The sequence below is a fragment of the Calonectris borealis genome, chromosome 6 (genome assembly GCF_964195595.1).
Source record: "Calonectris borealis chromosome 6, bCalBor7.hap1.2, whole genome shotgun sequence".
In the NCBI taxonomy this organism is placed as follows: Eukaryota; Metazoa; Chordata; class Aves; order Procellariiformes; family Procellariidae; genus Calonectris; species Calonectris borealis.
Window position 1 is genome coordinate 29626343 of NC_134317.1, and position 12098 is coordinate 29638440.

General features: G+C 39.5%; 1 protein-coding gene across 2 annotated transcripts in view; it reads right to left on the minus strand.

Moving 5' to 3' along the window:
• Positions 1-12098, minus strand: part of INO80D (INO80 complex subunit D) — a 48257-nt gene that overhangs the window by 13422 nt on the left and 22737 nt on the right. For both annotated transcript variants that reach the window (XM_075153431.1, XM_075153432.1), the window contains 5 exons: positions 6886-7110; positions 4790-4899; positions 2756-2889; positions 1420-1637; positions 864-1021 (listed from right to left, as the gene is read on the minus strand). In XM_075153431.1, the coding sequence (XP_075009532.1) occupies positions 864-1021; positions 1420-1637; positions 2756-2889; positions 4790-4899; positions 6886-7110 (845 nt within the window). The remainder of the gene's footprint in view (positions 1-863; positions 1022-1419; positions 1638-2755; positions 2890-4789; positions 4900-6885; positions 7111-12098) is intronic.

Sequence of the window (12098 nt, forward strand, 5' to 3'; positions counted from 1 at the left end):
AATCTTCCAGAATGGCTTGCGGTACACAGAAAATTTCCTTCACCAGTGTTCACTAGGTAAGCAAGGTAAGAAAAACGGGAAATTACACCTTCCTCGTCAATGGAATTCCTTCTCTCTGCCCTCCTCTTCCACATACTACAATACAAGATGCCTCCCAAACTCACTAGACTTAAAGTAAAATTGCTTAAATAAGATTTTCTTCCATGCTGCAATAACACAAATAGTCCACAAACTCCCTTCTACTTACCACATTACAGCCTGGACCTAAAATTTACACAGTATAATTCAGGTTAATTTCAACTCAAACACAGACTGATGTCATGTCATACCAGAAAACGACCAAAGAAATCACATACCCCAACTCTGCGCTGTTCTCTTTTCTTTGTTATCTGTGATAGGTACCGAGCTTTAGAATCCAGAAATTCAGGCAGAGTTCTGATCAAAAGCTAGTTTCAAAAATGTATTTAAAGATTTTATTCTCACTCTCTTCTCCTTTTATCAAAGGCCAACATTGATTGTGATTCCAGCCCCACTCGATGGCAGAAAGATGCCATTACTGAGAATACTCAACTGCAACACTGACAGGCAGTAAAAACGTAAAATGAATTATTAAAATACTAAACCAATTAGGATTTTCAGAGCAGTAATTATGAGCAGGCAGAGAACTACACACATCAGTCTTCTTCAAGTCTGCTTTACTTCAGAGCTCACGAACAAACAATAGAGCAAATGCACACTTCCTTGTCTAGAAGTTATTACCTCTGTAGGAAAGCAAGCAACCCCTCAAAATGCATTTCAGAAACACTCACTTCTTCAGTTCACTGACTGTGTTCATGTTAGCATAAAATAAAATAAAATGGTACCTTCAAAGAAATCAAAATCTTGCAAGTCATCGGGCAGCCGTGGCAGGACATCAGAGAAGTCCTCCTGATTCAATTCCAAGTCATGTGGAATGTCTGTGATTTCGTTGGCGATATCATCAGGCAGCTCGTCGGCACTCAGCTCAGGTGTGGAGGGGCTCCTGGACAGAAAGTACCGTTAGTCCACGGTATTCAACTCTGATTCCTTCAAACAACAACTATGAATGCATATCCATCTATAATGGGTGTTTCCCCACTCCTTTTTTTTCTTCCCCCATCATCTAGGAAAAAAATGCTTTTAGAAAGTTTCTTTAGAAAGCTTACACTTAGCCTATTGATTAAATACATAAGATGGGCATCAGGAGCAAGACATTTTATCCATCAAACTCAATCACTGGTCAAATCTAAAATAACCCACTCTAAGGTATTTTTTCAACAGTCACATGGAGATGCAATTTCTAGCCCCGCTCCAGATGCTGATACGCACAGCAACGTCACACCTTTCTACAGTGCTCATTGACAACGTTCAAGCTAGCAGCGGGGCAGGGCTACCACTGACCGTATGTGGGGCATCTCTACTGGCAGTGAGACACTGGCGGGCATGGTGAGGTTCCCTTGGGGCACTGCAGGAGGAATGGGTTTCTGGGGCCGGCGTGGGCCTCGCCTTCTCTTCTTCTTGTGTTTTTTGGTAAGTGCAGGTGGCTTCGTTTTTTTCCTGGGTTTCCTCTGCTGCTGGTGCTGAACTTTACGGGAGCTGTCCCCTCTCAAGAAATTGTCCTTTGGGAATAAAACAATAGCAATGGGAGCATATTAAGAACAAGTATTACCTTCCTTGCTTTTTTCCCCTCCGGTCATTCCACAGACATTCACATGTAATAATGCAAGAGAGACTGCTAACTTACACCCAGGCAAGGTTACAAAAATTAAGCTGTTTCCTTCCTCATTGATCCCAATGGCAGAAATCACACAGACCAAATTATGAGGTATGCTAAATAGGAAATCATGCAGCGTCACTTTAAAAATCATCATAGCAAACCCTAACTAAATCAGTGCAAAACTGTAACTTTTGGCAGCATTCCTGTAAGTATTAAAGACAGAACACTGTTGTGAGGTGGCAATAATGGGGACAGCGGGCAGCAGCTGAAGCCAGCATCCTCAAGTGCCCAGTGCCGTAAAAGAGGGACAGCACTGAGGAAACGGAATTAATACGCCTAATGCCTTGAAGGAAGGGCAAGACAGAAGTGGGTTTGTGAATTATCCTAAAAGTTTTGTTCTGGAAGATGGGAGGCATAAAAGGAGAGCAGAGGACATCATCTTAATTTCTGCATTCTCTCAACTTGTAGTAGGCCACTGCTTTTCCTCTGGGATCCACAGATCCCTGAAGGAGGTAAAAGATAAATTCTAATAGTCAGCAAAACGTAAATAAGGTAGCAAAACCATTAGTTGTATGCTTGTAATTGCTGTCTACGCTTCTGCTAGAAAATATTTTGAGCCCCATGTACTGAGACTGTTTGAGATGCGGTGTTCTTACCATACCACATTCATACTATATTCAGATCCAAGGGCCAGGAATAAGCCCAAATAAAATGACCACAGGATCTCCCACAATGATTTTCTATTTCTTGATTTAAGAGAGGAATCAAATTTCTTCCAGTGAAGGATATTCTCATGCACACTTTATTATATACTCAAAAGTATGTAAAAGATTTTCACAACATACTTTATACTAATTGGGAATGTTTGGCATGTTTTACCTCCTTAAGAAAAATAAAAGGAAACGAGCTCTTAAGTTCATAAACTTGCTAGTTGTCAAGCAAGAGTTCATAGAAAGACTGCGGCTGAAACTCCTGATCATCCTAATACACAAATAATTACAGTTTTGGCTTTGTACTTACCATTTTTTTGGCATGTTCTTCGCACAGAGGTGTCTGATGTGTAATGTCAAAAACTGGCACAGAGCACTGTTGACCATCCGCAAACTTGGCTGTGCAACTTGAGAAGAGCTGCTGAGAACGGTTCAATAAGATATCTGTGCATTTCTGCATCAGGAATAACACATGAGGCAACAATGGAGGAATGCCCTTTGATTTATCAATCTGATTAAGATCAGAGCCTTCAACTCTACCTGTCCATAGATGCTAGTTTTAATGAGTACCTTAACTTTGTTATTCAAGTTCAAAGCTGGGTAAGGCTCAAACCCAACTTTTAAAGTGAAAAACTGCATTCATGCAGAATCTCTAATGATTTTATTATATATTGAGATAGTTTTATGGAAGCAGCCATTTCACTAATGAGTTCTTAGCAAAAAGAAGCCTTTTCCTGGAGTCTTAATCAATAGATCAATAGTAGCAGTTGGAACAGTGTAGTCAACAGGACTATTTCCTTACAGACTAATGACAATCCATACTGAAACATTAAAGAAAGAGTATTTCTTAATTCAATCTTTTAAGGTACATTCTTGGCATTTATCTTTAGAGCACAGACAAAGAAGTTTCAAGATCCTTCCTGCTCCTCTGAAAAAAAGATGTGCAATCAGACAGAAAGGTCAAGTAAATCCAAACGTAAGCTTGCTGAGATTTCCTTCAGAAAAATCCCCTGCAGGAGTGAAAACGTTTCCAGACTTAGAGCAAATCAAACAGATATTTCACTGTGTTTTTTCAAACAACATTAGAAGCACTCCTTCCATCTTGAACAGTTCTCAGACCTCAACATCACTATGTATGTTCAGAAAAAGTGAAAACACAAAAGAAAGGACAAAGAAAACGAAAAACCTGCAGAACAGTTCAGATGGCAGACTTGGACGCATGGGTCAGAACCAAGAGCCTGCTCATTTTAGGAGAGACTGTTTCCATTGAGAAGAAAGTGCAGAGGGGAAAAATAGGCACAAATGCAAAATCACTAGGATTTTGTCTTCTCTGCTCTACGCACAACGAGCAAGACCACTTAAACTTTAAAAAAGTAAAAAATAAAAAAAACAGAGTCATGAGGCAAATCCCAAACACAGCTGCGCACCACGATGCTCCCTCATAGAGAGGTTTTGAAACTGCTCTGCAGACTACTTTTAAGGGGCCTGCAAAAATCAACCAAGAAAAACAAGGCATCTGCAAACCAAAAAGATTGAAAAGGTGCTGCAGTCTGATAGCAACTGGAACAGATCAGCACTAGTTACTTAAAATACCAAAACCAAGAGTTCGAACAAAAGGAGTCACTCCAACAAAAGCGCCAACAATTCTTCAGCTAAAACCAAAAAAGACAAAGTCTGCAGAATTCTTAAGTATTCCAGGTCAGAAGTCTGCCTGTTTATAGCCTTCAGAATCAAACCTCACATCTAATGTGCTCCCTCCTTTCTGCGACCTTCACGCATTGACTCTTGACATCCTTTTCAAGCTTTGCTTGACAATCCCCAGCATTGGAAATTCTTCCTCATCTAGAATTTGGATTCTGTGACTCCTTCTATTCTGCTTCTTTAAACAATGCAAAGTATCAGATTTCCATCTTTCTAGTCAGTGTAAGCCGCCTTTTTATACTATGTGTAAAAGCTTGTTCCCATAAACCCTTCATAGGTAGTTAGTCTACCTACCAAGAACTGTTTGAAAGCCATGAGGCTGAAAGCCATGTGGTTTGTACCAAGTCACCTGTGAAAGATGATCATCTTTGTAAAGGCTTCTTGTACCTACTAAATACAGCTTACAAAGTTAAACAATGTGACTATGATAGATACCAGTGGCAAACTACTTATCTTCACTGTCTACACATCCAAATCACACAGACAAATTAAAAGCGAAGCAGTTGATAAGTCACTAACAAATAGGTATTTCTTTGTGAAAACATAATTTGTCAATGCAAAAACCTAACAAACAAACAAAACCCCCTAAAACAGAACAGCTTCCACGCCTGAATACCACTCCCAAACAGAGTTAAGAGGATACGCTGAAAACAATGCCTGGTGAATGGAAGGGCCTTGTTAGTGCACTGTTCTCCCTTCGAAGTCCCACTACAGGTTGTTGGTTCTGCATCTCCCTGACTCGCTTGGCTTGTGCTGAAAAAAAAAGCAGAAAAGAGTTTAGAGACAAAAACCCAGTCTCGGGTGGTTACTTAGCACAACTATTGCACTGAATGAGGCACAGTAGGATGAAAAATTGTAACACACGTGTGTGTGTCATGATCCAGATGGGTGCACACTACTACCAGACTCTACACAGGGATACAGAATAGATGTCAATGACAGGTGAAGGTGTGACTGCAGTAACAGGATTATTGTTTATTTCACAGGGCCTTAATTGTAATGAGAGGTGCTGTGTGCTACTACCATGTAAATATTACAACACCCTGCAACAGAGCCAACGACAGCAGTAGGTGAGTGTCAACACAGGTGACCCTTAAAATGAGGTCAATCTTTAGAATACAATGTATTGGGTATGCCTACATGGGCAGTCAAGTGCACTTCCAAGCCTGTTCATAAATCAAAACATGCCGAGCATCCCCAGAGCTTACATGCAAGCACGTGCTCAGACAAACTTAGACTGAGCTCTGGAGTGGCAGAGCCTGAGCGTGCTCAACATGAGTAAAAGCTCTCCTTCACCAACGTGCTACAGCCCAATCCACCAGCAGGTGCCCGGAGCTGAGCGCTTCCTCAGCACAGCCTCAACGCTTTGAGCCTGAGCTGCAAGCAGGCGACCAGACAGCAGTGTGGATGAGTACTGCAAGCGTTACACAGCTCGCTCGGTGTTAGCCTGCTCTCAAGGCGTTTGTCACCTTCATGTAGATAAAGCTGGCGATTCCAGGGCTGAATTTCACCTCTGTACACGTTGTTTTCTAGGTTGACAAAAAGCTGTCTGTGACCTGACTGTTTTCCTTCGGCCATTTCTGTCATCAACTGCACTTTGACCGAGCAAAGTTTTAGTTAGCAATATTACTCCTGCGAAAAATTTTGTAACTGAAAAGACTCTGTGGTTATTTAAATTAACCAAAGCAGTGATGACAGGCATACCTGGCTTTGCCAGTCTACCCAAAACAATGTCATCTTTTTTGCGTAATAAAAGGCAAAAATAATGGAAAAAAGTTTAAGTTTGGAGACATTTACACAACTTTGTAAGCTAGTAATGCACCTCTGCATTACACCTCTGAACAGCTATTCAGCATCACTCCACCTCCCCAGCAATAAACCCTCCAACTGTCGTGAACCACAGCCCATTGTCCAGGAACAAAAGCATCTCATAACCAGAATATATTCTCAGTACCCTGCTCCAGCCTGCCTCTCATGTTAGCCCCCCCCACCCCCTACAGTCACACATCCTGTAAAGCAAAGCCACAACAGCAAAAGGATGCCGCTGGTACCCCAGACACAACGCCAGGGTTCAGACTTACTCTGTTTCTGCACAAATATGAATCAACCAACTCTCAGTATGCCGAGAGCTGGAGGGATGTTGACATTATCTAGAAAGAATTCCCACAGAAGGTAACCTTCAGAGTTGTTAGAAGATATTTATTTTGTTGCCAAGTTTCATTTAATGTTAGATTGAGTTAAGTCTAACAAAAAGCGTGAGCTTAAGTTTGATTTGCTGGGAAGAGAATTAAGAGGAGGTACAGACTCTTCAAAAAAAGCTGTCTGAAAAACGAAATCTGAATTGCAGCAGTGAACTACAGACCAGACTGCGCACCTTCTAAAGAACTGGGTTTAGTAAAGTACCAGATATTTGAAGGCAGCCAAAATACATAGATTAATAAATAACAATAAATTTTAGCAGGCCACTAACTTCTTTTGTGACATTTAAGAAATCAGGCCCAGATACTGCTGAACAAACAATCCACATTTTAAACCACAAAGCTGGAGAACGCCTGTCTTCATGGAAAACACTGTATGCCGTGTTTATTTTACTCCACTGTCAGGCATTTATGTGTCATGGTTTTTTTGCCTTGTGCATGCCTACCAGTTTCAGAGTTCAGCATTTCAGCTGCTGGATACTCTGCCCATCTCCACCCTGTTCAGACCCCAGGTTACTGCAGTCACAGGGGAAGGTCTAACCTGGTACGAGCACGCGTAGCTCTTCGGAGTTCTTGTATCAGTTGCCCAGCACGCTCCGGCTCTCTGCTGGCCGCCTGCAGCAAGGCTTTCCGGAGTGTATGCCGGCATTTCTTCTGACGAGATTCTGCCCGCTCCAGGCGGCAGAGGTGCTTGTATTTCTGCTGAAAGTAAGTGCAAAGTCTGGTCACCCTGGAACTCCTGTCATCTGCATTGTCATCATCGGACCTGAAGGAGGGAAAATAAAAACAAATGGACCGTAAATATTTTTTTTTTCAAGGAAGCTAATTTGTCATTTTAATAGAATTGTTAAGTTGGCACCCATCTTCTAGCCCCACAAACATCCAAAGGCTGAAATCAGGCAGGGTTGCTTGAGAAATGGTAACAGCAGGATCCCTTTTGAATTCTAAAGATACTTACCCTTCTTAGTATGTCATTATTAGAGATTACATCAATTTATCATCAAGTCTGACACATTTAAATGTCTGGAGCCTGCTGTTCAAAAAAAAATCTATACTGTTAACCTTTATTTACTGTAAATGTCTCAGCAAATGAGACAAACTCTTAAATCAAAGTGCAATTAATGGAGAGGACAAGGGTGGGGAACTATGTAGCGGAAATTTATTGAAGAAAGGTCATGCTGGAGAAGATGGTCAAATTCTAACAAGTACCAAAACTGATGACCTTTTCCAATTCCTCTTACTCTGCCAGGTGGTGTTTTCCTTCCTAAACCAAAATATATACTCACACAGCTAGCACTTGATATTGCTTTCCCCTTGCTACAGAGTTAAAGTTGAGTTACAGTACAACCATGGAGAAGAAATTCACATTTAACTCCAAAGGTACTGAGGGAAAAATCAGACCAGGACTAAACTGACCAGATGAAGGACTGATACGATTCTTTGCTTAAGAAAGCCTTTTCCCATTTATCTTGGCTTTCTGAATGTCCAGGTACATATCAACAAGACAATCAAACCATGTTAACACATTCAGTTAAATGAAGTAAAGATCATGAAATATAATAAACTCATCACTGGGACTTGTTAAAACAACAAGGTCCATGAAGCTACCCACAAGTCCTCCACAACAAGCACTAGTTTGCAGAATGATTTTTTTGTTCATGGAGCAACAAAAAGCGTGCAAAGCAGACTTTGTTCAGTTTTCCTTTAAGTTTTTCCTTATAGAACAGAGAAACTTTTTGCCAACTTTCCTATCTGTAAAACAAAGGAAGGGCAGGGGGAAGAAATCAAGTCCAAACAAATGAAGCAAATCAAAAGCTCCCAAGGTTCAGACTGCAAAGCTCAGCCAGTGAGATTTGAATGAGCTGACACCCAAACCTGTGCACAGCAAAGTGGACCACAACTAGCTGATGATAGAAGAGATGCAAAATACCCACCATGATATTTACTAAATAAATTAAGATCCAGAAATGCAGGCAGAATAGCTGTCCCTGAAAGGCAATATGACTAAGACGTACTTTCCTTTCTGGAAAATCTTACTCCGTTCACACGCAGGCTAAATTTAAGAGACTGCATCCATCTCCACTAAGGCTGCCCACAAAAACTCCCCAGGAGCAAACACTGCCTTGACACAAATGCACATTTTTATAAAGTTTTATGTAAAGTTAACCACACTATGTATTTTGTTAAAACAGATTACAGATTATTTTCTAGAAGCATAAATTACAAGTAATTAACCTCTGCAATTAAATGCTTAGCAGCAAATACAACCTGTTAAAAATATTTAACATCTGTAATGTTTAAAATATTTTCACATTGAAGATGAAAAGAAAATACACTTTTAAGATCTCTTAGGAAAGAATGCCTACTGAGAAAACCAATCTGTTTAGAAAAATTTAACTGTATGCTATTTAATATAGATTTTCCTTTTTCCAATGTATTAATAGAAAACAGGAATACATGAATGGGGTCAGTTAGATATAGGTAGGTCTAAGGTCTTAGATATTTCATTACTGCTCTGGGACAGGATTTTTAAACAAAGTTACAGACATACTGATTTAATTTTAAATATGGTTACAAATTAACTTTAAGAAAAGACAGGAATATTCCTTAGGGAAAAAAAGTGTTTCTTTTGGGTGGAAAGAGTGTTTTTTAATGCAAATGTCTCTATATTTGAGACTTTTTACTTCCCTGCCACTGAAATAGACAGAAAAAAGTCATTGTACGTTAAAATATTTTGAGCTGCAGTTTATGAAATAATTTTAAAAAAGTAGATGAAGACATATATACAAGACGTAGAAAGAAATCATGCCTGCAGTGGACAAGGGCTTATTCTGAGGCTAACAGTTTCTAAAAGCCTATTCAGAATTTTGTTTCCAGGCCAGTAAGATTAACCAAAACATATTTATATGTTCAAAGAAACCTAAAAATATCACAATAACACCTCCTTTTTTTTCTTTCGCTAGGCAAGTACTGAAACCGAAAGGTACTTTTACTGTTGTCCTTTCACAAACAAGTTTACCAACTTCTGTTTAGTTTATTCTCTTAAGCTGCATATATAACTTCTGAAGTTCAACTTAATGTGTGGCATTTCATTTTTTAAAAGATTTCTGAAAGTGCACACAAACCATTTGATAATCCAAAATGCTTCTTCCCAACCCTTCCCTTTACGATTGTCATGTGTAAACGTCAGGGGAATTATTGCTGAGTGTTCATGAAGAAAACAAAGGCAGCACGAAGCAGCAGAAAGGAAGAGCAAAAGGGTAGCGCAAGCAGTCGGGCACCATCAGGGAAGCAGGAGAACGTGCTCTCTACTCTGAGACACACCAGCAACTATACTTCAAAACCCTCTGTAAGGAGGGATTTGAAGAACCTTCCCTTCTTCCTTTTAGTTCTTCTAGTTATTGGGAGTTATTAAATCCAACTTTGACAATACAGTGTAGATATTTGCTCCTTTGAGTGAGCTGGTATGAGGAGGTACTCCAATCCCCACACGCCCTTTTCAAACTCGCTACTTGAAATGCTCACTTTATCTATATTTCAGCGTAGAAAGTGAAAAACTACTTTGTTTTCAAGTCATTTGTTTTCCAGTACTTTCTAAGCTATAACACCCAGTAATCGAATCATCCGGGGGGAAGCTTCACTAATCTGCAGCAGGGAACAGCCCCTGCTTTCCCTCCGAACTGCTGCTCCCGCAAGGAATTCCTCCCACCCCAGCAGCTTTCCCTGCCAGCCGCCCTGCCTGCCCTGCGCCCGCTGCCAACTCCTGTGCTACTATTTGAACTCAAACATTTGTGCCTGCCTCGAAGCACTGCAGCCTGGAATCCTGTGACCACAGGAACCTGATTTTTCAAAATTAAAGGACAGAATAATAAAAGCAAACATTTGGCCTGTGTTTCCACAGATGACTGCAACAATATGAATTTTACAGATTAAAAGGCCAGAAGACAAGTGAACTCAAAAATGTGTTACTGTTAAGACATTAATTTTAAACCTATTGGTGAATTTTTGAGAGTTTAAGAGCAGCTAGAGTATCACACAAGAAAGTTAAAGGATTCTCCCCACAATCACACAACCAGAAATACTGAGAACAAGCTGTGCAGTAATCAGAAAGTAACTGTGCTCTTTTTTTTACTAATCAGTTCTGAGAAGCATCCCTCCCGCAGTCTTCCACGGAGTTAAATAGAAAAGGACAGAATGCAGCTAGCTGGTGAGAGTTATCCCTTTCACACAGGGACCGTAAGCTCAGACAGAAATGAACAGAGAAAAAACAGCTTTAATTTTACTATGAAAAACAGTAAGTAAATTCCCATAGGTTTAGGTATGTGATTTCAGAATCTGAAGGTTTTGGGAAACAATCCCCATTGGTTTTCTGGTAAAATTAGCCTCCAAAATTCAGAGTCATAACAAGTCACTGGCTGACTAAGTTAGGAGCCACCTGTCTGCACCACCAGATTAGCAAACAGAGTCATTTTGACAAACCAAATCACTCAAGAAATAGTCTGAACTAATTCATCTTCAGCAGCAGACAGACCACACTGCAAAAGTGTCAAAGTGAAACATTTCAGGTAAAAAAAAACCTCTACAGAAGCTTGCAGAATAGGAATTAAAATTTTAGAAGGCTGACATCAAGTGAATGTATCAATGTTTATCCATAAACAAAATGAGGAAAGTTGTTGAAGAGCTAACACTGGGTAGGCTAATGGAAGTACAAAAGCTGCCAGTACCATACAAAAATTTATCCATCATGATTTAGTTAAGACAGTGTTTAATCGAAGTGCATAAAATGCTAGAATGGAACATAAAATGTCAAGACAAGGTATTATTTTCTCTCAGTATGTGAAAAGAGTAGGAAGAATCCAAAGGAAGTTAAGACAAATAGAAGACAAAACACACAGAGATGACCTTTATAAGTTGACAAAAAACCAGGGATCTATGGAAGAACCAGATCAAATGTCAAAGAGAAAAGAGTGTAAGGGAAGTTATTTAATAGATATATCTGCTTTGAAAATTATGTATGATCTAAAAGTCTGAAAGTCTGTTCATGTTTTCCCAAAACAGTTTATTTAAAAGTTGCCTTGCCTTTCAAGTTAAAACTAACGTTTGTGAAAGCTCACTCTCTCTCTGACTGCTGATGCCCTAAAAAACAATGGTCATTCATAACAGAAAAAACTTTCTTTTAAAGCTATTACATTTTGATCCACTGAAGGCTCTCAGTATTTAGCATCCTGGTGTCTGTCCTGATGAGAGAGATACAGCTTTGTTGTTCACTTTGTGGACAATCTTTATAGATGGTAGGAAGTTCTGGTAAGTTTCAGAATTTCCATGTAACAACAAAATAACATTTCATTAACATCATTACTCTAACTGTGATATTTAAAAATTAAACAAATGGGAGAGAGTTGTAGTATCAAAAAGTTCAGTTGCATAATGAAAGACAATCACATTATAGAAACTACAATCGAAATTTATTGAGACCCCAATTTCCTTTTGTTATCAACACGCTTCAGTTTCATTACAATACTATGCTTGGGATGCTTTGCTTTAACTTTGCACTTTAAAATTTACATTAATAGACATATATTATCGTATCCTGCTGTAAGTTCAGATTCATGACTTAGCAGTATATGGAGAACACCATAAGCCTTTCTGCACCAGCAGCTAATATCTGCTCTGCTTATCCCTTCAATCACATCACTTCCTTTCAATGCTTCCAAATATTTGATAGAGATTTATTCAACACTTAATTGTGAAAAG